Source organism: Stegostoma tigrinum, chromosome 2 (genome assembly GCF_030684315.1).
Source record: "Stegostoma tigrinum isolate sSteTig4 chromosome 2, sSteTig4.hap1, whole genome shotgun sequence".
Classification (NCBI taxonomy): domain Eukaryota; kingdom Metazoa; phylum Chordata; class Chondrichthyes; order Orectolobiformes; family Stegostomatidae; genus Stegostoma; species Stegostoma tigrinum.
The window spans coordinates 115,035,354-115,061,816 of record NC_081355.1 but is presented as its reverse complement, the minus strand read 5'-3'; the positions used below and the strand labels follow the sequence as shown (position 1 = coordinate 115,061,816).

General features: G+C 41.3%; 1 protein-coding gene across 1 annotated transcript; it reads right to left on the bottom strand.

The window, feature by feature from the left end:
• On the bottom strand, nucleotides 1-26,463 carry LOC125448171 (glial fibrillary acidic protein-like). The gene is made up of 9 exons (XM_048523253.2): nucleotides 25,871-26,463; nucleotides 21,931-21,991; nucleotides 16,524-16,619; nucleotides 10,027-10,188; nucleotides 8,069-8,194; nucleotides 6,074-6,294; nucleotides 2,528-2,568; nucleotides 467-555; nucleotides 1-355 (listed from the first exon to the last, which is right to left on the bottom strand). The coding sequence occupies exons 1-9, from the start codon at nucleotides 26,365-26,367 to the stop codon at nucleotides 284-286; spliced, it is 1,365 nt and encodes a 454-aa protein (XP_048379210.1). The 5' UTR covers nucleotides 26,368-26,463; the 3' UTR covers nucleotides 1-283.

Genomic DNA, 26,463 nt, shown 5'->3' with positions numbered 1-26,463 from the left:
TTTTGATCTGTTTTTCTCTTAACAATGCAGTTTTATTTAATTAGTTTTAGAAGTTTACAATTAGCCGTTAGGGTAAAGCAATAAAGACTTCAAATTCAAATCTGTGAGCGAATATATTGTTGCGTAACATTTTGATTGAAAGTTTACTTTTTAAATGATCTAATGCAGCCCTACTATACATAACTCTTTAAATAAAACCAGAAAGCCATGAAAGTTAACATATTTGTTTCATACAAAGATAATTGCCATTCTCATTTTGCAGGATTTGTAGATTTAATGAAGTTCAATCTTCATTCAAGTCAGTAGGTGCATCTGATATCTGCAGTTCGAACTCTTGTGAGGTCTCACTGAGTATCTACAAATAGTGAATTAAAAAGAAATGTTTATTATAATTCCTTTAAATCTATATGACAATCATTCATTTAAAATTGTTCCTTTTACAGGACAGATATTTGTAATAACCAACCTCTCCGTCTTTCATTTCAATTGTTTTCATGGACAGTGTCCTTTTGGGGGATTGAATTTCAGGTGGTTTGGTTCGTTCAAGTTCTACACCTTCAAGGCAAGTAAGAAAATTATACACCATCATATATCACTACAAACTCTCAATTAGTTTGGATGGATGAAAAGATTGTAGCCATTTAAAAATAAAATGTTTGATGAGCAAGAGTTTTTGGAAAATGGAAGAATAAAAGATTTTTAATTGAAAATGTTACACATTGATAAAACAAAGAAGGTAGGAATATAATATGTCTACAAATAACTTAATAACAGATGGAAGAAAGATATGATCAATGATGAAATCTCAGTTGAAGTTTTGTGTACAGCTCTAGGCTGCACTTTATTGGAAGGTTATAAACACAGAGTGCAGAAATGACTTATAAGAATGGTTCCAGGGATTAGGACCTTCAGTTATAAAGACAGACTGACAAAGGTAAGACTTCACTCTTTGGAGAGAAGATAAGCAGGAGAGATGTTGGCCTCGAGGTATTGTCAGGAGACAATTCATCCAAGCAATGTTCTGTGAATCTGGGTTCAAATCCCACCACGGCAGATGGTGAAATTTAAATTCAGTAAAAAAAAAATCTGAAATTGGGCAGCCAATAATGGCCATGAAACCATTGTCGGGGGGGAAAAAGAACATCTGGTTCATTAATGCCCTTTAGGAAGGAAACTGCTGGCCTACATTGGACTGCAGATCTACAGCAATGTGGATAAGTTTTAACTGCCCTGTGGACAATTAAGGATGGGCAATAAATATTTGTCAGTGATGCTCATATCCATGTTTATACCGAGGGGAAAAAAACTGTTCTGTTGGAGAAGAGCAGGAGGTTTGGTAGAAATTTTCAAAATGATGAGCAGGCCAGATCGGAAGAAACTGTTCCTGTTCAGAAAAGGAACAAAGATGAAAGGTCATCAATTTGAAGTGTTTTGCTAAAGGAGCAAAGGTGTTGGGAAAGAAGAAAGATTTCACACAGCGAGTAGTTAGATTATGGAATGCACTGCCTGGAAGTGTGGTGAAGGCTGGTTCAATTGAGATATTCAAGAGGCAGTGAATGATTATTCCAATAGCGACAATGTGCAAGGGAATGGGGAAAAAGCAAGAGATTGGAACGAGGTTAGGATGCGCATTTGAGCAGCAGATACAGACATGGTGGGCTGAATGGACTCTTTCTGTGCCATAACACTTCTATGATAACAAATTATGGACTGTGGATAATAGGCACACTGTTTGTCTTCTCTACCAGGAAAATCAGTCAGCAGTCAACAACTGATTGAAATACCCTGCCCAATACCAATAAAACACTGTGGGTAGTATCAGGAAAGGGAGAATGGGACTTCCAACCCTCAATGGGGTAGAGTTCCCATTATTGGGAGTAGTGCTGATTGACCAGAAACACAAGCAGTCCCAGCAGTGTCATGTAGGTGCTGCAGCTACTGCAGGCAGGTCCCTGAAGAAGACAGCGTGGATACTAACCAAGGTTAATCTGGGCTATTGGATGAGAAGGGTTTGGCAATCTCAGGGAGGGAAGGTGGTTGGTATAGGTTTTGGAGAATAGGTGGGTAAAAGGAAGGGCAGAGGGAAGGGTGATGTCCCGCTGTATGCAAATAACACTCCTGAAAAGAGTACACCTTTTCCCACTCTTTGAAAAAAAACCTGTTTTTTAAAAAAAAGACCAGTCACTCCCATCCAGCTGCAATACCATCCATATTTTAGAGTGGGCAGTGTTTTGTCAGCATCAATAGTGTTTTTAATAAGCTCTATTGATGCTTAATTTTTATTTAGGTATGGTGAGACCGCTGCTGATTGGAGCCCACACATCCTCCATGAACTCAGAGCTGGGGTTTTGTAATATCGAGTACAATAAATCTTCAGTGGTGGCACAGCAGTATCCTGTCATTGTTTGAAACAAAATCTGTTTCAATTTGAAAAAGATTACTTGATTTACATGTGCCAATAAAATTGAATATATAATATTCTAAGAAGAATTTTAATATTTTCTTATTCAAATTTATGACTACCTACCTTGCAGGCGCAAAGGGCTAGGAGGGGAGATAATGGAATACCTGAAAAAAAACAAACTAAGTTAACACAGCGGTTTTGTTTCATCTCACATTTTTCATTTTCCTTATGAACACATTAAGTTTTGTCATTGTTCATTGTGCAAAGTGTATTGTGATATTATGATGTTATAAGATGCAGAATAATTCCAAGTAGTGGCGAGGAGGATGGAAAGTATTGTATATTTTCAACAATTAAACTCCATGGTGACAAGACAAAGGTTTTCAATGTAGTACTATTTTAAATAGATAATGAGGATAAAATCGGTCTTGGGTGATAGCCCCAAAAGAATGCATTGATTTGGTAGTGTATTGTATCAACTGTCATTGCTCATTTTGTGATAACACCAAGTCCAATTTCCTTACTAGGATTTTAGTCCTGAGGTGACAGTGATACAGAGGTATACAGCTGAAAAGGTGTTGTCTTTGGACTACTCAACATTATTGCCAAACCCCACAAAGTCTCATACCATCAGGTCAAATATAGGCGAAGGTACATCCTGCCGACTGCAACATGCCATCCCCAAACCTTATCCTCCCTCCCACAGCTGATAAATCTGTCCTCCATTATGTTGAGCACCATTTGAAGCAAGAACTGAAGGTAGCAAGGGTACACAATGTACTCTGGATGGGGAACTTCAACTCTTGAGCAAACGAGCCAAATCCTAAAGGGTATAGCTTCTAGACTGGGTCTATGGAAGGTGGGGAGTGAACCAAAGAGGGAAAATCCTTTCTGACCTCACCCCCACCAATCTACCAGTCACATATGTGTCTGCCTATGACAGTATGAGCAGGAACAGCCATCACACACAATCATTGTGGAGACAAAGTCTTGTCTTCTTATTGAAGATACCAATGGTATCAATCATACCATGTGGCACTATCACCGTTCTAAATGGGACAGACTTGGAACAAATCCAGTAGCTGCAATTTAGGCATCCATATGGCACAAAGAGCAGCAGCAGAATTTCATTCACCCAGAATCTGGAACCTCATGACCTGGTATATTGCCCAATCTACTATTACCAAGAAGCCAGGGCACGAGCCATGGTTAAATGAAGAGTGCAGGAGGGCTTGCTGGAGGACCACCAGGTATGTTTGAAAATGAGGGGTCACCCTGATAAAGTGACAACACTTGCATGACGATCAACAGAAATAGCCTTCAATGGGCATAGCTAAGCAATCCCACAATCGTTGGATGAGATCTAAACTTTGCAAGGGTCTCACATCCAGTCATGAATGTGACAATTAAACAACTAGCAGAAGAAGGAGGCTCCATCCTCAAACTGGATAGGAAAAAGCTTTTTCCCAGAGTGGGGGACTCAATTACTAGGGGTCATGAGTTCAAAGTGAGAGGTGGAAAGTTTAAGGGAGATATGCGTGGAAAGTTCTTTACACAGAGGGTGGTGGGTGCCTGGAACGTGTTGCCAGCGGAGGTGGTAGACGCAGACACGTTAGTGTCTTTTAAGGTATATTTGGACAGGTACATGGATGGGCAGGAAGCAAATGGGCACAGACCGTTAGAAAATAGATGACAGGTTAGACAGAGGATCTTGATCGGCGCAGGCTTGGAGGGCCGAAGGGCCTGTTCCTGTGCTGTAGGTTTCTTTGTTTCTTTGGTTTCTTTGTTTATAGTAAGTACATCAGTGCAACGTCACCACAAACGAGTAGGATGAAGTAATTGCATCTATCTTCAGTCAGAAGGGCCAAGTGAATGATCAAGTCGATAACCAATTCAATTCTCTACACATTATATCAGGAACTGGCCGAATTAGCTGGATATTGTAGAAGCTATGAGTCCTAAAAATGTTCTGGTAATTGTGCTAAAGATTCGTGCTCCACAACCAGCAGTGCCCTTAGGGACAACATTGGCATCTAACCAGAAAAGTAAGTAATTGCCCAAGTATGGCCTGTCAACTAAAATCGGGCGAAATCAAACCCCGTAAATTGTTAGCCTATTAGTTCACTCTCCATCCTCAACAAAGTGATGGAAGGGATTGTCAACAGCGCTAATGCTATCAAGTGGCACTTGTTTACTAACAGCCTTGTCACTGATACTCAGTTGGGTTCTCCCAGAGCCACTCAGCTCCTGACCACATTTCAGCCTTATTCCAAATGTGGAAAAAAGAATTGAACTCCGAAGTTGAGATGACAGTGACTACCCTTGATAGCAAGGCAGCATTTGACTGAGTGTGACTTAAAGAAGCCCTTGCAAAACTGACATCAAAGAGAATCAGAAGGAAAATTCTCTGCTGGTTGAACTCCAACCAAACACGAAGGAAGATGTTAGTAGTTTTCAGAGGTCAATCATCTTAGTCCAAGGACATCACTTGCAGAAACTCCTCAGGGTAATATCTTAGGCCCTACCATCTTCAATTATTTCATCAATCACCTTGCATTTATCATAGGGTCAGAGGTAGGGATGTCTGCTGATGATTGCACAATTTTCAGCACCATTTAGGACTCCTCAAAAAGTCAAGGATCCATATCCATGTCCTACAATATCAAGCTTGGACTGAGAGGTGGCAAGTAACAATTGTGCCACATTGGTGCAGACAATGTCTATCACCAAAAAAACAGGATCTAAACATTGTCCCTTGATGTTATCATCAGTGTATCCGTTAGTGTCTACATTGAGGGTGGGACTTTACCATTGACTAGAAATTGAGCTGGATAAGTACAGGGGCTACAAGAGAAGGTCAGAGGCTCGAAATCCTTCTGCAAGTTATTTACCTCCTGTCTCTCCAGTGCCTCTCACCATCTGCAAGGCACAAATCAGGAGAGCGATAGAATACCTTCCTCTTGCATGGATTGCTATAACACCAACAATATTTGAGAAGTTTGATACCATCTGAGACATGCAGCCCACACTAGTAGCATTCCATCCATTACATTTAGTGTTGAGTTCCTTCAACACCAATGTACAGTGGTAGCCATGTGTACCATTTATAAAATGCACATTGTAACTCACCAAAACTACATCGACACTATATTTCAAACTGGTGACTTCCAGCAGCTAGAAAGTTAGGAGTAGCAGATGCATGAGATACCATCGACTGCAAGTTCCCTGCCAAGTCACTCCTATGTCAACTGACAGATATATTTTTGCTCAATCACTTTCACGGGGGTGACAGCACTGTGGGTGTCCCTGGGAGCCAAGTACTTAAACTGTTCAAAAGGCAGCTCACCACTTCTTCACCATCTTCATCATCTTCCTCAGGGTAATTTGGAATTGGAATAAATCCAGAGATACCCATTTGGCAGAACAGCTATTGGCATTGTTTCTAAAGGAGCTCATAGAAAGGTATTTCCATTTGGCTCTATTTGGTCATGTTCTGTGCTTGCTCCCTTTATTAAACACTTTGCCAGTAAAATTATGAGGGCTAACAAAAAAGCATAATTGATATCAGCAATCATGATGGATTACTGAGCTGATATAACAGTTCTATGTTGTCAAATATCTCTTATAACTTTAATCAAATAGTACTTTGAAGTTACACAAATATCTGACCTGTTTTCCTCACTCTCCAATAATTTCCTGTAGGTTGTGATCTCAGCATCTAATGCCATTTTAACTTTCAGCAGATCTTGATATTCAGATAAACGATGGGTCATCTGTTCAGTCATACTTTGAATTTCATTTTCAAGTTGAACAATTGTTTCTTGGAATTTGGCTGTTTCCTTGTTAAACTGATCCTCCATTTCATTCTTCTGACGCTCAAGGAAATCTTTCTGTTTTAAAGATGACATAGACATTTATTTTCTTTCCTTTTCCATGAGATCTCATTTGTATTTTAATCATATGTTTACACCATAGGAGGCCTCTGTCCTTTTTATGATTTCAGAATCACTCTACTCAAGAGATGCATTCATATTAAAATAATTTGCTTAAATTGCTTTTATGACATGGGATATTGTGCTTATTGTTTTATCTTGGATGGTAGTCATTTCAGTGTTAATTTCCACCATAATCAGAAATCAGGCAGGCATTTAACTTCCCCTCTGATGTCAAACTCAGTTGACTATTGGATCTAATTAGATGAATTGAAAATGCAAGTACAAATTTCATCATGCCAAATCATCAATAAATATATATTGGAAATCTGATTTATTGTGATCAAATTGGGAGTTAAAGCTTTAGTTGAATATTTTCACACCAAGTTGGATTATTTTTATGGATATGGGAACACATGAAATATAATCAGCACTTCTCATGTAAAACAAAGTACTTCAAGTAAGCTGGGACTTAATAAGAAACGCATTGCATCAGAACTTTGCAAAATCAACATAATTATAAATGTAAATTTGGTAAACAGCAATGATTTGTCTTGAAATCCAAAAACATTTCCCCACCCTCTTTACCTTCCTTTCTTCAAACACACAAAGTCTTCTTAACACACATCAGGCTTTGGAGCCCAATGTAGAAAGTGGATAGAAATAAACTGCACTCATGAGTCTGGTTACTTGTCCAGCAGCAAGCTCTTTGATTCCACACATTCTTGTGGCTTCTCCTTCCCACCTAATATGTTCTGAGCATTCCTGCTTAAGTGAAGCAGAATCAGACTCAAATGTGCAGTAATAAACAAGAATCAGGGCTGATCAAAAGCTTGGTCAATGGTGTGAGTCTTAAAGGAAGTGAGGAGGTGGAAGAGCTTTAAGGGTGAATGATTTATTGTATAGGGAAAGCCAAGAGTACTGGATGGGGAGGAGTTGGGGTGGCAGAACGTAAACTTTTCACAAATTAAAAATACTATTTATTTGTACATAGAAGATGCAAAAAGAAAATTAGTAACCACTTGATTGCTTGATTGGAGCTTAACTGTACCCTTTGAAGCAGCAATTTCAGAAAATTAGTATTCCAACTAAAATAACATAAAGGAAGAATATTTAGGGGCGGCACAGTGGCTCAGTGGCTGGCACTGCTGCCTCACAGTGCCAGGAACCTGGATTCGATTCCACCCTCAGGCAACTGTTTGTGTGGAGTTTGCACATTCTCTCCATGCCTGCGTAGGTTTCCTCCGGGTGCTCCGGTTTCCTCCCTCAGTCCAAGGATATGCAGGTTAGGTGGATTGGCCATGCTAAATTGCCCGTAGTGTTAAGGGATGTGTAGATTTGGTGGGTTACAGGGGGTGGGTCTGGGTGGGATGTCTGATGGTCAGGGTGGACTTGTTGGGCTGAAGGCCCTGTTTCCACACTGTAGGGGTTCTATGATCTATGAAGTTTAATTAAATGAACTTATCAAAAAATAGAGAGATAAGATTGGATCTTTCCCTTGGATTTTCCTAACTAGCCAAGACTAAAAGCCAGTTGGATTGAAGAAGCAGTATTTGCATAATTTCAATGTTATTGACATGATGCCAGTGATTCCAAAGAAACCAGCACAAATATCATTCATGTTCCATATTAGTAGGATACTGATATATCCCTTGATGCATGTATTGCTGAACAAGAGGAACTACTTATTTGATGAAGCAAAAAACATTATTATTCATAACAGTCAACTTACTGAGCTCTTAAGAGCTTCAACTTCACACTTGAGTGCCTGGGCCTCTCTGCGGTAATCACTTGCTTCTTGCTTTGCCTGGCGAAGGGCTTCGTTGCTACGAGCAACATTCTGAGTTAGGCCAGAAACCTGTACAACATCCAATCTCAGTAAGTACAACTTAACACATTAAGTAAACCCTGCATTTCTGCTATTGGTTATTTTTCATTACACAATTGTTCAGATTTTGGCAATAACAGAGCCAATGTAAGAGTTAACCATCATCTTTCACTTGGAGGGTAACTTCACAGGGTGAGCAAACTTCCAGTTAAATGCAGAAATACTAAGAGTATAATGGGGCGGCACAGTGGCTCAGTGGTTGGCACTGCAGCCTCACAGCACCAGGGACCCGGGTTCGATTCCAGCCTCGGGCGACTGTGTGGAGTTTGCACATTCTCCCCGTGTCTGCGTGGGTTTCCTCCGGGTGCTCCCGTTTCCTCCCACAGTCCAAAAATGTTCAGGCTAGGTGGATTGGTCATACTAAAATGCCCATAGTAATCAGGGGTGTGTGGGTCATAGGGGGATGGGTCTGGGTGGGATATATCAATGAGCAGTGTGGACTTGTTGGGCCAAAAGGCCTGTATCCACACTGTAGGGAATCTAATCTAATTGTCCCCTCCACAGAGATAACAAGGGAGATTGTGAGAAGGGGATGACTCTTTTTAAGATAACAAGGTGTGGAGCTGGATGAACGCAGCACAGAAAATGATTTTCTGAAAAAGGGTCTAGGCCCGAAATGTCAGCTTTCCTGCTCCCCTGATGCTGTTTGGCCTGCTGTGTTCATCCAGCTCTAAACCTTGTTATGTCAGATTGTCCAGCCTCTGCAGTTCCTACAGTGCAGTTCTGACTCTTTTTAAGGCCAACTTGTCTTGTTTTATCCTCAAAGCATCAGCTATTCAGCACTGAATGAGATGGTCCCAAGACCCCTCCACTTGCCAGCAATTAAGGCTCTTAAGTGGTCAATTAATAGTCATTTAAGGGTCTCAACACACCATCTCCCCCTTCTTGGAAGTTGAGGAAAGTCCATGGAGACTGGCCTGTCAGTTTGGGGGTTACAGGCTACATTACAATGGTGTTGTTCTAATTTGTAGTCACATTCAAACAAGCATGTAAAATTTTTCTGCTTACTCACTAAACATCGCAGGAGAAAATAGAACCTGTACATTAAGATGTAAGTGAATTGTTAACACATTAAATCACAACTACGTTCAAACACCATACAGCACACAAAACATATTTTTATATATGTAGAGTCTCATTCCTTCAGAATTTAATTAGTACTAGAGCTATTGGAAGAAACAGGATTGTTATTTAATTTCTCTATCCATCTCTTTTGTCTCTCATTTAACTCTCTTTATTTTGCTTCTGCACTGTATAATTTTATGCTTGCTGGTTTAAATTCTTTATGCTTCAGTGAGGATTCTTCAGCTTGACGGGTTGATAAACTGCAATACTGCTTGGCCTACTTATAGATATTACTGTTTCCTTGTCAATGGTGCAGGATCGGATCCAACGACCAATTATGACAAGAGCTAAAAATCAGTCTGCACCCAATGTTGGGCACAGAGGTCATGATTCATAATTTGGCTATGGCTTTTCCTGTTGATGTAGGCAGCAACCAAATTAGGGACTGACATTCTTGTGTACTCCTGTTGATAAAAGCTTGGTCTGGGCTTCTGGTTGCCAGAGTGCTTAGCAGAGGGCCTAGCAATGTGGCCCGATAACACATTGTGCAGCCAGTCTGGTCCTTTCCAAAGGAATCTGCCTGCCTTAAGTGGGTGCTGTACTCAGTGGAAGCGGGTTAGTTCAGAATGCCACTCCTAGGAGAACATCTCCATTCCACAAAAATCTCCTCAAGCTCAAGATTCCAAATGTGGTGGTTTAAACAAGGTTTAACAATAAACGAATGTCCTAGCAAGTACCTTGGATTTGTACCACTCCTCAGTTTCAGTAATGTTCTTTGCAGCAAGTTTATCAAACTGAGAACGAGCTTCTTGTAGTGCTGAAGAAAGGTCAGGTCTAGCCACATCCATCTCAATCTTGGCCTGTTGATTTTGCCCTTGTGATTCCAGGTCACGGATTTCCTGAAGAAAAATAATTACAAATCATCATATATTCAAACTGTTTGATTTAATTGAAATTTTGTGCTCAGGAAATGCTACAAGCCTTGAATGGAAGAGAATGTTTACTTCACTAGTAGTTTTTGGCACCAGGTAGATAACATACGTTTTGGATTAAATGCAGAATAAAACGTCTTTGTACTGCTTCAATGAAGCATTTTAATACCAACCTCAACCTAAAGCATAACATTTTTTCTGATTCTAGCCAACTTGTTGAAGAAAATTGACAATTTTGTAGCAATTGGCACTGCACTTGGGCAACTGCACGTTATATTGATTCTAGCTGGGAAATAAATTGGCTTCTGGTACTAAGAGACCTCTTTTTAATCTGACAGTAGATATTGTTTAAAGCCTATTTAGTTTACAAGGCTTCCATCCCAGTGAGCATATAAGAGGCACTTCTCTAAGAAATATCGAACTAATGGCATCGATAAGACTCCTTTGTAATGAGATTCGTCTGGATGGAGGGTTCTACCAAATGTCCCCTATCCTTGTATATCAGTGCTGGCTATTATAAGCACTGTTGGCACAGTTGGCACAGTTAAGGCTGACTCTGCTCTTTGTGGGATTACCTACATGAAACATCAATTGATCTTTGACAGCTCCCGTACAGATGTACTGTCAGCAGAATTAGACACCCCAGCTGGACTTGTACTAATTGGATACACATTAGATTCACACATGCACGATTTTTTTAGCTTTCGTTAGTAGAGGGATTGAGTTCAAGAGCTGTGAAGTTATGCTCCAGCTACACAAAAGCCTGGTTTGGCTCCATCTGGAGTATTGTGTCCAGTTCTGGTCACCTTATTACAGGAAAGATGTGGAAGCATTAGATAAGGTGCAGAGGAGATTTACCAGGATGTTGCCTGGAATGGAGGGAAGGTCTTACGAGGAAAAGCTGAGAGAACTAGGCCTTTTCTCTTTAAAACGACGAAGGATGAGAGGTGACTTGATAAAGGTGCACAAAATGATCAGAGGAATAGATAGAGTAGACAGCCAGAGACATTTTCCTAGGGTGGAGGTAGCTATTATGAGGGGACATAGTTTTAAAGTGAAAGGAGGTAGATATTGAGGAGATGTCAGAGAGTGTTAGGGGTGTGGAATGCATTGCTGGAGAGGGTAGTGGAGTTGGCCTCATTAGGGACATTTAAGCGGCTATTCAATAGGCATATGGATGATAGTATAAGGTAGCAGTGGAGGTTAGATAGACCTTAGATTTAGAATAAAAGTTCAGCACAATAACATGGGCCGAAGGGCCTATACTGTGCTGTGCTGTTCTATGTTCTATCGATCTCATTCAAATAGCACCTTCAATGCCACAGAAACTATAGGTGGAGTTTTATCATAACAGACTAAATGTTGGGAGCCACAATCCATGCAATGATGATACAACTCACAAATATATGTGGTGGGCATGTGCTCCTTGTGGAACTATGCAACAAAGGCAGACAGGAAATGTCCACTCTGCCATTTGATGACTAAATTTCAGGCCGAGACAAGCTGAGAAAAGGGCCACCTCAACAAGTCAGTCTGGAATCTGCCAGCAGGGAGAACTGATGCCAACATAATATTACAGATCCTTCACTTAAAGGATAATTTAGTTTTTTTTTCTGATTCACACGCTACTTGACAGCCTTCATCAAACAACCCCACCATTGCCGCTTTTAATCAAAATATTCACTTTGGATCCCAATCACACCAAGTTCTTCATTCCCCTTTCAGCACTATGTATGCAGACAAAGAACGGACTCAATAGTTCAACAATGTCTTCCTGCATGTCAGAATCAGTAGGAGGTGACAGCAAGAGGAGACACTTCTGTGGAGATCACGGAAAAGGTGAGCAGCCATGAAGTCTGGAAGGGCCCACACATGAACCTACATACATTGCCACAAAAGGATAAATAAACTTCCCTGTTCAGCCAGGATAAGTGACATGGGATCAAAAGGCCCTTCATGAGGTTATCAAGGCAAGACTTTGCAAGTTGTGACAGACAGCAGACTGCTTAGCATTTGGAGGGAAGGTCACGATGATTGTGATAATTGTGTCTAATTTAGCAATTGGACAGCAAGTGGAATGTGTAGCATCATGTGGCATGGAGGTGAATGGAGATCAGGTGTCAGATATTTCTTGGCATGCCACAAGTTTCCATAACACATGCAGGATACGGATAGCTTCAATACCAAGGAGAGAACAAAGACAGGTGTCCAAACTGAAAGTTCAAATGCCATGCAGGGAGGAAGCCATGGATAGGTGCTCACGAGGCAGCTCTCTTGCTGATGGCAAGTCTCCATTAACCAACCAGCAGTATGGGGATGCCTCCAGGCAGATGTTGAGACAACAAATTAAAGGCATGTGTGAAACTGTGGTTTGCAGCGAACACACTGCATTGTTTATTGAACCAAATGGCCATGTCAGAAGCTGGGGTGGATGTCTGTCCTCAGTACAGTCAAACGGATCTTGTCAGTCTTGTTCAGGGGCTGCTTGTCAAAGTTGGTCAGAGATCTGGGACAAATAAAGTTCTGGGGATAGGTCCATTGATCATTCAGGAGGTTGCACGGTTGACTGAGGGGGTAATGGACAAAAGGTATGGGGAATTCAAGGCTGTTGAGGGACGGCTCATAGAGATGCATTTGTAGAGATGGGAACAACGACGGGGAAGCTCAAGGTGCAAAGACAACAACTAGAGGTGCATGGGAAGATATGTGAGACAACATCTGAGGGCTTGGTAGGCATATAAAGTGGAGTTAATGGCTGGAGCAACATTTTGGTCTCCCCAGGGTGAAGGGTAGTGTAACAACCACCAGGCTGCTAAAACACAGGTAGATTGCTAACTTGGCCAAACAGTAAGGGATGCTGGGTACATTGGCCAGGTGAAACTCTGAAATTGCAAAACCCTCACACCAGACACTGTGCAAACACAGCAGCCAGGTGCTAATAATATTAGCATAATGTAAAAGGAAACAGTTATCCTGGACAGGCACCTTGAACAATTTATGCACTAAACAAAGGAGAACCAGACAGAAAGGTACCAGTGCTGACGTTTCGGGCCTAGACCCTTTCTAATGAAGGGTCTAGGCTCGAAACGTCAGCTTTTGTGCTCCTAAGATGCTGCTTGGCCTGCCGTGTTCATCCAGCTCCACAATTTGTTATCTCGGGTTCTCCAGCATCTACAGTTCCCATTATCTCAGAAAGGCACCAGGCTCCAAAGAAACTAACGAAAGCATGTCATCTAAATGACTGACTCTTGTTTCAAACTATTAAGTGTATCTCCCTGATTGGCCAGAACTATGGAAAGTTCCAGAAAATCATCTAGAAGGAATAAAAACAGAGTTCACCTGCTGACCTTGCTCTTGGAATCTCTGGAATCATTTGAGACCTTCCAAGGAGAGCAGCATGGCAAGAAGCAGAGACCAGCTGGCCATCCAGAGAGAGAGAGAGAGAGAGAGAGAGAGAGAGAGGAAGAAAGCAGTTTTGCAGACCCAGAGACACAACCACAGGGAGTGCAACTGCGTGAGTTTACAAGAAGTTCAGGATGTATTGTAACCTTAAGGGGCCAAATAGGATTAGGGATAATTTGTTTACTATTAAAGATTATTATAATTTTGTTTCTAATAGAATGGGATTGTTTTTCTTTGGTACCGGCTTTTGTTTGTATTGATTTAACCGCTTTGGCATTGTGGGACACGTGGGCAAATTCATTTATAACATTCTGGTTGGAGTTGTTTGCAACTTGTTTAAGCTGTAACAGATAACAGTGGCCATCATTCCAGCGTAATGTCAGGTTTCAGAGGGTGGGGAAGATAGTTGGAGACAAAGACCAAAGTGGTGTGACTCCTCATGGGGCATGATTGGAAATGTGCTCTTGGGGTAGAGAGAAGTAAAGAGAACATTGAGGCTTCAGGGAGGGGTGGCTACCTGTGACCAGACAGGGGCTGGTGAGCTGCATTCCCTGTCATAATTTCCCATTATTTTGATGCATAGTGTGACTGGAAAATAGTTGTGACAGCACCCAGAGCGGGTGTATTCAGTGACATTATGATGGGTGAAAGCGTGGGATCCATGTCTGCTGGACAGTAGGTCATTGAGGGCAGCAATTTGCAAGCCCCAGGTACATTTAATATGCAAGGCACCCACAATTTTCCAGCCTGACTCTGATTCCTCAGATGAGGAAGGTACAGTATTGATATTGGCTACATATATCCCAGGAAGCTGTGATGGTACAATGCCGGATGATGGAGCAGGACCTAAGTGGGAGGTCAATCTCTCCTGGTGACTGTGAAGATGACAGCACCCTGCAAATTTCCGTGTGTCAAGCTTCTTCCAGGGAGTGATGGGTGATTTATTTGTACGCACACTAATACATCATGACAGTGCCCAATGTCATTTGTACATGATCACTCCAGTTCATTTAGTTCTTCGATGATAAGATCAGTGCTGCAACTTGGGCAGTAGGATTCATGCTCATAACTCTGCTGTGATGGGTGCCATCAACTATACACACAAGGCTCTGAGAGGCACTTATCACTGCTACAGAATTCTTCAACAGAAGGAGTTTCCACTCAATTAATCTTCAGGTGATCTGTGATCACCTTCTTCACTTCCCAGAGGTGTATACCACTACTCCAGCAACTTGCATAACTCCTACATCTGGAGTGCTCGTAGTGAGTTTGATTAGTTTGAGGGTCCAGGTGACTTACAAAATTGCTTACTGGGGGACACCAGGTAGTGTGATAACTGCTCCACCACAAACTGCACCACTGCAACCATGGCTGATGACACTGTTAATCTCTTACCCTCTTACTAATGTGAAGTGCAAGTATTATGCTACTCCTGTTTCAACCAAGGCCATGATGAAACACATGATAGAGCTGCGAAAGACGCAACAGATCCATTGCTTGGACCAATCTAGGCAAGCCTCTAGTATGGTCTGAGCCAGTGATGGCATTCTCCTGGCATGCTGTCTTGTGCACTTTGGGAGCCGCCAACAACACAATATGGTAGATGCTGAGGAACTGGGTGAATGGGAGCAGTCTTCTGAGGAAGAGGACAAGGATATTTAGGGAGAGGGAAGCTGTGAGATGCACAGTTATAATGAAAATCCTGAACATCCTCTGCGACACATATTGTAATGCACCACTGGAACAGTCAAGGCAGCAAAAGGCATTTTCACCAAGACAATGGTCTGCTCTATGGTTGCCATGTTTGACTCCTGTGTCGCAATATCATGCTGCCCCATGGAGTTATAGGGATGATAGAGTGCTGTCATGAGCCAAGTACTGAGGGGACTGTATTTGTCACCCTGGATCCAACTTAACACTTGGAAAAGTGCCTCAAAAAACTGTAGTAGCTAGGAGTTCTGTAGAATGTATGAGTCATGAGAGCTCCTTGGGAAATTGGCACACTTGCATAAACATTTTTCAATGGCCATAAATTACTTGAACATCAAGGGAGTGAAATCCCTTCCGATTGACATTTGCAGCTGTTAGTTACCAGGCAACTCTAATGGTCACTTGAGTGAGTCAAATACAGCCAGGAACAACCTGCGAGCCTGCATGTTATACCACATAGAATAGTAATAAGTGAATATATGTCTGTCACATGTATGGGCAATGGAAAACCAGTACTCAAGAGAACTAATGTGGCCTTGTGCTTCCAAAAAGCATCCCATAATAACCACACTCTCAGAGCCTGCTGCATTGTTATGGGTTATTGATTCACATAAGGCAGTTCAGTTGCCATGTGTATGTAATGAGTGTAGTATGCAAATACTTGGTAAATAAGTTCCTGCCACCAGGTGGTGTGACAACTGCTCCACTAGAAGCTGCATTCGTCAAACTCAATCCAACATCAGGAAAACTGATAGAATAGCTCTCTGATGAAGGGTCTAGGCCCGAAACATCAGCTTTTGTGCTCCTGAGATGCTGCTTGGCCTGCTGTGATCATCCAGCTTCACACTTTGTTATCAGGAAACCTATTTTGGCTTCCACCTAATTAATTTCCACCACCTTGCCTTATTTCCCACTGCTACAGGCTCCATTCAGTGTTGCCTTATGGATGAGGCAATCTCTGTTGTTGGGCCCATCGAACCACAGAAACAATCCAGATTTGACAGCATGAGAATGATTCCACATTACAAAACCAACAGAATTAGTTAAATAGTAGTAGGCTTCAAACCCAAGAACCAGAGGGCAATCTTTTCATTCCCCACTCAGTATCAGTTTCCAACAGATGTTTAAAAAAGAATCTAAATAATTGTTACAAACACAAATCGCTGGAACTTTAATTGATGCATCCTTACTTCTTCATGAAGTTTCTTTAAGAAGGCAATTTCATCCTGCAATGCATCAATTTTCCGTTGCAGGTCGACACATGCCAGAGTTGCTTCATCCACATCCTATTGGAAGAAAATAGTATAAAAGGTCATTTAAAAATAAGACAGTCAATTTTACTTTTTATACAACCGTTACAAAAAATAGGTGAGAAACTTTAACCTCTTGCAGCTTCCTTGAGGTTAGGCAAAGTAATTTCAGAGGATCTCTCGGAACCCTCTCCCCATCCCCCTTTTCTGATGAAGGGTCCAAGCACGAAATGTCAGCTTTTGTGGTCCTAAGACGCTGTTTGGCCTGCTGTGTTCATCCAGCCCCACACTTTGTTATCGTTGGTTCTCCAGCATCTGCAGTTCCCATTATCTCTGATACAATTTTAACCTCACTGCGAAGCCTCTTCCAGGGATGCCCAACCTGAAGAAGTTACCCTCCTCCCTCCGGACAAACCTCAGGGGATCTCTCAGAACCCTTTCCCCATCCCCCTTTTCTGATGAAGGGTCTAGGCCCAAAATGTCAGCTTTTGTGCTCCTAAGATGCTGCTTGGCCTGCTGCGTTCATCCAGCTCCACACTTTGTTATCTTAATTTCAGAGCTGTCTCATCTCAAATCCCTCAACATTATCAAGTGGTATCACTGGCTCAGTGTTTCCTGCCCTTTTTGAATAAGGCTGTTTTCAACCAGTCTGTGGTGGTTTTTTGCATTGGACCAGATAAAGGAGGACCTGTGGTTCAACTTAAAAGTCAGGAACAGAAAGCAAACCACCTTTTAACATCCCCATAACAATGAAGAGACGCTTGCCTTAAACAGGATGTAGTTTATTGCATTAGCAATCAGGTACAAGTTAGACTAGTATAATACATGTCTTGTGGTGCATTGATAGTGTCCTGATCTTTGGGTGAAAAATATCAAGGTTCAAGTCCCACTTGCCCCACATGTTTCAAATATGTCTAAACAGGTTGATTAAAATAACATTGGGATAAAAGTGATCATTACTAAGACTCTGTGGAGACCTTGATTGGAGCTGAGCCTCCTTTGAGATCTGGAATGGTATCTCACACAAATTTTGATTACATCATTTTATTAAGGGGAATTTGAAGCGTACTGCAGCATTAACTCTTTCAGGAACTTGACATTTAGTGACATATGCATATGCAAACTCAGGCCTCTCTGGTCCTCCACGCCCTTTTGATCAGTACCTTTCATTTACTGTCTCTTCATGTTCTTTCTATCAAATTATACCATCGCATATTTCTCCACGTTGAACTTCATCCGTCCATTTCGTCAACTTGCCTACGTCCTTTTGAAGCTCTACATGTCCCTTTACAGCATACAATGTTCCCAATTTTGGAATCATCTGCAAACTTTGAAATTGACCCAGCACACCAGGGTAGAATCACAGGATACTTAGAGTGTGAAAGTAGTCATCAAGTCCACACCACCCCTCCAAACAGCATCCCACCCAGACCTAACCCCCTACCCTATTCCTGTAACCCGGCATTTCCCAAGGCTAATCCACGTAGCCTGCACAATATGGGCAATTTAGCATGGCCAATCCACCTAACCTACAACTCTTTGGACTGTGGGAGGAAACCAGGGCACCCAGAGGAAACTACACACAGACATGGGCAGAATGTGCAAACTCCACACAGATAGTCACCTGAGGCTGCAATCGAATCTGGGTCCCTGGCACTATGAGGCATCATTGCTAAACACTGAGACACTATGCCGCCTAGATCATTTATATGTATCAGGAAGAGCAAGGGTCCCAATACTGACCACTAGTGAATGCACTACAAACCTTCCCCCAAGCCCAAAAATTTGCATTGTCTATCACACTTTTTCCTAATCCTCAGCCAATTTTGTATCCATGTTGCTACTGTTCCTTTTATTCCATGAGCTATAACTTTTCTCACAACTTTTCTCTGTTATATGACACAGTGTTAAACAACTGTTGGAAGTTCATGGGCACCACATCAATAGCATTACCTTCATCAACCCTCTCCGTTAGCTCTTCAGAAAACTCCAGCAAGTTAAGCTCAATTTTCCCTCAACAATCCATGCTATCTTTTCTGAACTAACTCATATTTTGTAACATTACTATTAGTCTTATATTAAATAATTGTTTCCAGATTTCAGAACTTCCTCACCAAAGTTAAACTAATATCAGTGTTTAACCTTCTCCTGAACAGTAGGTAGCTTCTCCTGATCATTGACTAGCTCTGTCCCTAGTATGTAACTCCCTCTCTCTTCTGGCTATTAGATCACTCTTTCCCGTTCTCAATGTGTAGTCCTCTCCTGGTTGGTGTCTCTGTCTCTCTCCAAATCAGTTAGCAGCCCTCCCCTGTTCAGTGTGTAGCTCTCTTTTAATCAATGTTAGCATTATCTCCTGGTCAATGTATAGCCTTCTCCTGATCAGTGTCAGTACATTGCTCTGTCCTAGTCAGTGTGTAGGTTTGTCCCTGCTCAGTACATTGCTTGCTTCTAATTACTGAGTTGTTCTGTTTCCTACTGAGAATGTAGCTCTCTTTTGGTCAGTGTAGTGGTTCCCCCGTCAAGACAATGTGTAACTCTCTTGTCTTTAAGGTACAGCTTTCTCTCTCCTGCTCAGTGTGCAGGTTTTTCTCTTAGTTACTGTGCAACTCTCTGTCTTAGTCAGTGTGTAACTTTCTCCTGATCAGTGTCTACATCAGGCTTCTATTTAGTGTGCAGGTCTCTCCCGTGCTTAGTGTGTAGCTTTCTCTTATGTTCAATGTACATCTTTGTCCTGCTCAGTAGTAATTCTCTCTGTCCTATTCAGTATGTAAGTAAAATTACCATAGTCCCAGAGGACCAAAGAGCTGCTCTCTAATTAGCGAGAGTGACAGCTGGTGGTGAGTTTAACCTAAGGGTCACCAGTATGCATCTCTCTCCTATTCAGTGTGTATCTGTCTATCCTTCTCAATGTGTGGCTCTCTCCTGCTCAGTATGAGTGATTCAAGCTTCTTCAGAGTGTGTGCTTTTCTCTCCTGCACAGAGAGTGGCTCTCTTCTGGCAAATGTGTGAAGCTTTACTTCCGGATTGATAATTGCAGAATTGCAACTTGATAGAAATAGTTTGGTAGTCGTCTTCCCTTTTCATTTGTGTCATTTCATAGCAGACATATGGAGTGTATTCTGCTGTACAGTTTCAATCAAAACCAAGTTAGCAGCATGCTGAGCTCTGAAACACTTAGGTGCTTGTTTCTAGCCTTATTTAGGGCTTGTATACAGAAATCAAGGCAGACCCAAATGCTGGTTTTCAGATGAGATGTTAAACTGAGGGCCACCTGTTTGCTTAGGTGAATGCTAAGAATGCCACGGCACTACTTTGAATAAGAGCAAGGGACATCTGCCAGTGCTATGGGCAAAACTTGCCTTCAATCAACATGACAAGTGAGAGATTGTTCAGCCATGATCACATTTCTGTGGGAATTATCGGAATTGGCTGATAATTTCCTTTTTTTAACAACTGTGACTACTCTTTTATAAAATTATTCATTAGCTAGAAAGTGCTGCCAAATTTCCGATTTCCATGAAAAGTTCAGTAAAATGGCATGTCTTTATTTTCACTGGTTACTTCCTTTGCACAGTGCATTTTTAGCACTTCCTACTGTTGAGTTGATTTTGTACTTGTTCTATTTTAGTGCAAACAATAATTTGTGTAACCAACAGCTATTAAAATGACCATAAGACCATAGGACATAGGAGCAGAAATTTGGCCATTCAGCCTATAGAGTCTGCTCCGCCAGTCAATCATGGCTGATAGGTTTCTCAACTCCGTTCTCCCGCTTTCCCCTCTTGACAATTAAGAACCTATCTATCTCAGTCTTAAATGTACTCAATGACCTGGCCACCGAGTCTTCTGTGGCAGTGAATTTCATAGATTCACCACTCTCTGGCTGAAGAAGTTTTTCATTATCTCTGTTCTAAAAGGTCTTCCCTTTACTCTAAGGCTGTGCCCTCAAGTTTTAGTCTGTCCTATCAATGGAAACATCTTCCCAACATCCACTCTGTCCAGGCCATTCAGTCTTCTGTAAGTTATAATTAGATGACCCCTCATCCTTCTAAACTCCATTGAGTACAGACCCAGAGTCCTTGAATGTTCCTCAAATGTTAAGCTTTTCATTCCTGGGACCATTCTTGTGAACCTCCTCTGCACCTGGTCCAGGGCCAGTACATCTTTCCTGAGATACTGGGCCCAAAACTGTGCACAATACTCCAAATGTGGCCTGACAAGAGCCTTATAGTGCCAGAAGTACATCCCTGCTTTTATATTGAAGTCCTCTCAAAATAAATACCAAAGTTGCATTTTCCTTCCTAACTTAGGCCCGAAACGTCAGCTTTTGTGCTCCTGAGATGCTGCTTGGCCTGCTGTGTTCATCCAGACTCACATTTTATTATCTTAGATTCTCCAGCATCTGCAGTTCCCATTATCACTCACACACTACCAGCTGAACTTGCAAGTTTACCTTGAGAGAATCCTGGACTAGAACTCACAAGTCTCTTTGCACTTCAGCCCATACCTCTATTCTTCTGAGCAAAGTGCATGACCTCACACTTCCCCACATTGTACTCCACCTGCTACTTCTTTGCCCACTCTCCTTATTCATCCAAATCCTTCTACAGCCTCCCGACATCCTCAATACTGCTTGTCCTTCTACCTATCTTTATATTTAGCCAGAATGCCTTTAGTTCCTTCATTTAGATCATTAATGTATAAAGTGAAAAGTTGCGGTCCCAACACTGACCCTTGTGGAACACCACTTGTCACCAACTGTCATCCTGAGAAAGGCCCTTTTATCCCTCCTGTGTGGTTTCTGCAAGATAGCCAATCTTCTATCCATGAAAGTACCTTGCCTCCTAAACTATGGGGCCTTATCTCACTCGGCAGCCTCCTAGGTAGACAACATCTATTGGTACTCTTTGGTCTAACCTACAAAGCATTTTCTCAAAGAATTCTAACAGATTTGTCAGGCATGACCTCCCCTTGATGAAACCATGCTGACTGTGCCATACTTTATCATGCACTTCCAAACATTCAGAATCTCATCCTTCACAATGGATTCTAAAATCCTACCCATGACTGAGGTTAGGTTAATTGGTCTGTAATTTACAGTCCTTTGCCTTACTCCTTTTTTGAACAGGGGTGTCACATTAGCGATTTTCCAGTCCTCTGGGACCCTCCCTGACTCTAGCGATTCCTGAAAGATCACCACCAATGCTTCCACTATCTCTTCAGCTATCCTCTTAAGAAGATGGTGAGAATGTTAAACGTGGCAAATATCTGAAGACGAAATTGGCCATTTTCACTATTTATTTGTTTAATGATGCTATAATACATGACAATTTTTAACTATTCTTACCTCTCGGAAATCTGACAAGTTGTTTTCAGCTTCCTCGCGTTGTTGTATTTCATTTCTCAATCTGGAATAAACAATTTAAAAGGTGAATTGACAATCAGATAATATTGTCATGTCAACTACCGCTAACTATTAGCCAGTTGCATCAATCATATGTTTGTAGTTAAAGGCTGCTTTCCATTGGATATTAGTAGTCCAGATTTTGATGGCATTGGGCATATAACATTATGCTGTACTGTTGCATCTGCACTCGCTCAAATGGGAATATTCCATCACACTCTTAACTTGTGCCTTATGATGATGGACATGCTTTGGGAACTCCAGTTCTGATCCTATGATAGGCGGAAGATCATTGATGAAGCAGCAGGACAGTACCCTGAGGTACTCCTTTAGAGATGTCCAACAGCTGAGATGATTATCTCTAACAAAAATGGCTATCTTCCTTTGTGGCAGGTATGACTCCAACCAGAAAAGAGTTTTCCCAGAATTTCCAATGACTCTGGTTTTGCTAGAGCTCCTTAATGTCAAAGGCAGTCACTCTCATTTCATCTGTGGAACTCAGCTGTCAACCAAAGTTGTAAGGCGATCAGGAGCTGAGTGGCTCTGGCAGAACCCAGAGTGTCAATAAGCAGATTTTTGCTGAGCAAGAGCTGGTTGATAGCATCGTTCCACTACTTTACTTAAGACTGAGATTAGATTAAAGGGGCAGCAATTGGCTGGGTTAGATTTCTCCTATATTCGTGAACAGGACAAACTTGGGCAACTTTCGATTTTGTTGGGTAGATGCCAGTGTTATAACAACTGGAATAGCTTTGCTCGGGATGCAGAAAGTTCCGGAGCACAACTCTTCAGTACTATTGCTGGAATGTTGTCAGGGTTCATAGCTTTTGCCATTTTTTGGTATCACATGATGTGAATTGAATTGGCTGAAGAATGACGCGTAGTGTTGGGGCACTCCAGACGAGGCCAAGATGTTTCATCCACTGGTTATCTCTGGCTGAAGGTTGTTACATATGCTTCAGTCTTACCTTTTACACTGATGTGCTGGACTCCACAACGGATGGGGATATTTGTGAACCTTTCTCTTCCTGTGAGTTGTTTAATTATTGCTTCAGCAAGCCAATGGTCAGCTCCGTCTAGATTGCTAATAATTCCAATGCATCCCAATGTGTATTCCTGAATGTCCTCACAATGTCAATTGGTAAAGGAACCAAACATCTGGTGTACTGGAACTAGATTTTATATCTGAGTAGCTATCTTCTGGGTTTTTTTGTGCACAATAATGGGAAGATTAGCCTCAGGATGAAGGCATTATGGTTTTTGACAGGATAGTGGATATAGTGACCATATGCATGTTTGCATATCATACTGTATGTTGGTATAATTGCAGCCCTTCCCTATATCTTCATATCTTCCCTTTCACATGGGAGGGAAGTGAGCCAAGTACATACAGTCAATGATTCCCTCTACCATTGACAAATTTACATACCTGATCATTTTTCTTCTCCTTTCTTAGAAAGAAAATATTATAACCACACCTCCTAGCATATAGGAATGCAGGCACCTCTGGATATATTGACGGAGGGTGGAATGTAAAAGATTGGTAATGTCAGCTACTTCCAACCTGGAAAGAAATGGTCATGTAGACATTTAATGTCACTGTGGCCTTTACAAACAACGGTGTATCTTTTTGTGAAGCTGCAGTTTTTGTTGAAGAGATGACACAGTTCTGCAACTATCACCACATTTGATTTGATTTATTGTTGTTATATGCACTGATATGCACTCAAAAGTATTGTATTGTGTGCTAACCGGGAAAGTCATACCTTATATAAAGATATCAGAGTAATAGAATAGAATGCAGAATGCAATGTTACTGCTATCGAGAATGTGCAGAGAAAGATCAACTGCAAAACATGAGAGGTCCATTCATTAGTCTGATGATATCAGGGAAGAAGCTGTTCTTAAATCTGTTGGTAGGTTTTTTCAAACTTTTGTATCTTCTGCTCGATAGATGAGAATGGAAGGGGTCTTTGATTATGTAAAGAACATAGAACAGCACAGAACAGTACAGGCCCTTCAGCCCACAATGTTGTGCCAACCTATTATCCTACTCGAAGATCAAACTACCCTGCATACCTTACATCTCACTATCATCCATGCGCCTATCCGAGTGTAGATTAAATGTTCGCTGCTTTCCTGAGGCAGCAGGAAGTGTAGACAGAGCCAATGAAATAACGGCTGTTTTTCATAATGGACTGGGCTGCATTCACAACTTTTTGTGTTTTTGGCAGAGCAGTTGCAATACCAAGTTGTGATGCATCTGGATAGGATGATTTCTATGGGGCTTCTATAAAAATTGGTAAGGGTCATTGCAGACACGCCAAATTTCCTTAACTTTCTGAGGAAGTAGAGGCATTGGTGTGCTTTCTTGACTGTAGTGTCAATGTAGATGGACCAGAATAGATCGTTGGTGACATTTACTGCTTGGAACTTGAAGCTCTCGACCACCTCCACCTCTGAACATTAATCTTAAATCTTGATCAAACCTTAACTGCCTGTGGGAAGGATTCCTGATTCAGATTGAGGATTAAGAGGTGCTCTTAATATACATTGGTAGGCAGAGCCATGGTCAGCCTTCTTCCTCTCTCCACCTCTTCACAGATCTTGCCATTTCTGAAATCTTTACTCTATGCGTTTGGTTGTCTAGCACATCCAGAGACACGGCAGCCACATCCTGAGAACTTTTGCCAACTACAGGTGAAAAAATCCTCTTTTTCTCTGTTTTGATGAACAAGCTCACCAACAGATCTCCAATAACAAACCACAGTGCTTCCTTCAACATCTCCAAAGAAGCAAATCAAAAGCATCTCACCAGAAAGTTGATGCTTGACTTATTAATATGCACTGAAAGTAATTGCCAGAAACATTCTGCAGACACCTCCCCTCAGAACAATTTAAAAGGACATCTGTCAAATCAGACTTGCATCATAATCTCATGCTAATAGTGTATGCATTGTACATATATGCTGGTGACTTGCCCACAACAGTCACATGCAATATAGGTTAGAAGTTGCTGGCAGCATAGATGACCTTGTTATCATTTTAGGGCTTCAGTAACAATGGCCCTAAGATGTACAGAACCCCAAATCAGGGCCTTAATCTGGAGTGGCGATTCACTTACTGGCAGTAGAACAAGGATGAGTTTTATTCCAGGAAATGAATGATGGTGAAATTGAAAATGTTCTATTTTGGCTTTAACTCTACAGTTTTTAGGGTAATTATTTAAAAGGAACACAGATTAAATAGATATGTCAGGCAAATTTATTTCAATAATTAGTATTTAACTAATATATTAATATTGTCAATTAAAATAACAATGGCAAAAATTCACCATGGGAATAGCTCTTGAATAGCCAGAAATGTTACATTAAAGTGACAAAAATTATTTAAACATTTAAAAACAGATTCCTGTTTCCAGTGAGTAGTTTAGGGGCATTATACTTTTTAAATATCAACTTAATAGGACTACCATGATGTAATTAATCTGGAGGCTTTTCAAATTTAGTTGAGTTGGGAGTGGCAACTAAATGAGTCCTTAGCATCTATTTGCTCTTTGTTTACAAACTGGACCTCCTTTGCATGATCAGCTATCCTGTTTAGCAAGTGACTAATAAAAATAGTATGTTGTTAAGTTTATAAAATATTTGAAATTGTTAAGAGATTCTAATCATTGAAAAGTTCATTCTGTTTTACTATTTCAAATTACAATAAAATTGTTTCCATCTCATCCACACCACAGCCTAGCCCATTCTCTCTCTCTCTCTCTCTCACACACACACACACACACACACACACACACACACACACACACACACACACACATACACACACACATACACACACAGACGTGAGGAGGAATGGAAAGGAAAAACAATCATACTTGTTTTTGAGTTTGTGTACATCATCCAACAAATTGTCCCTTTCCACTTCAATTCTGGCTTTATCCTTGGAGATCTGGTCCACTTCTTGGCGTAGTCTTCTCAGCTCCTGTTCATAAACAGATCCAATTTTGGAACTGCCCTTTCCCTTCAGTTCCTGCAATTCAGCCTGAAGAACCTTGTTTTGTTGCTCCATAGATCTTACTTTCTCAATGTAGCTGACAAAGCGGTTGTTCAGGTCAATCAGTTTTTCTTTCTCATCGGTGCGGGTGGTCTTGAATTCATCACTTATGGCGTCCAGCAGGGAAAAGTCTAATTGGTCACCTTCTTCAGACATTTTGCTTGGAGCACTCTTGTTCAGCCAACCTGAAGGAGTAGTTGGGCTAGAATAGGTCACTGTTTTAGTAAATGAGCGACGAACTGGTGCTGATTGAGAACCCGATTTTGACCGTATAGTCAATCTGCGGAACGATGATGGAGAATTGAAACGATAACTCATTTTGTAACTTTTTTCACAAAGGTTCTTCTAGAACACAAGTTACTAAACAGTGGCCCAGGACACGTCTCAGAAGTGGTTGGTAATTATTCATGAGAT

Excerpts from the sequence above, each read along its gene's own strand:
- LOC125448171 (XM_048523253.2), bottom strand. The coding sequence starts at position 26,367 with ATGAGTTATCGTTTCAATTCTCCATCATCGTTCCGCAGATTGACTATA. Across the intron at positions 6,295-8,068 it reads TTGAAGCTCTTAAGAGCTCA|AAAGATTTCCTTGAGCGTCA; the intron begins GTAAGTTGACTG and ends TCTTTAAAACAG. Across the intron at positions 356-466 it reads TTGAAATGAAAGACGGAGAG|ATACTCAGTGAGACCTCACA; the intron begins GTTGGTTATTAC and ends CACTATTTGTAG.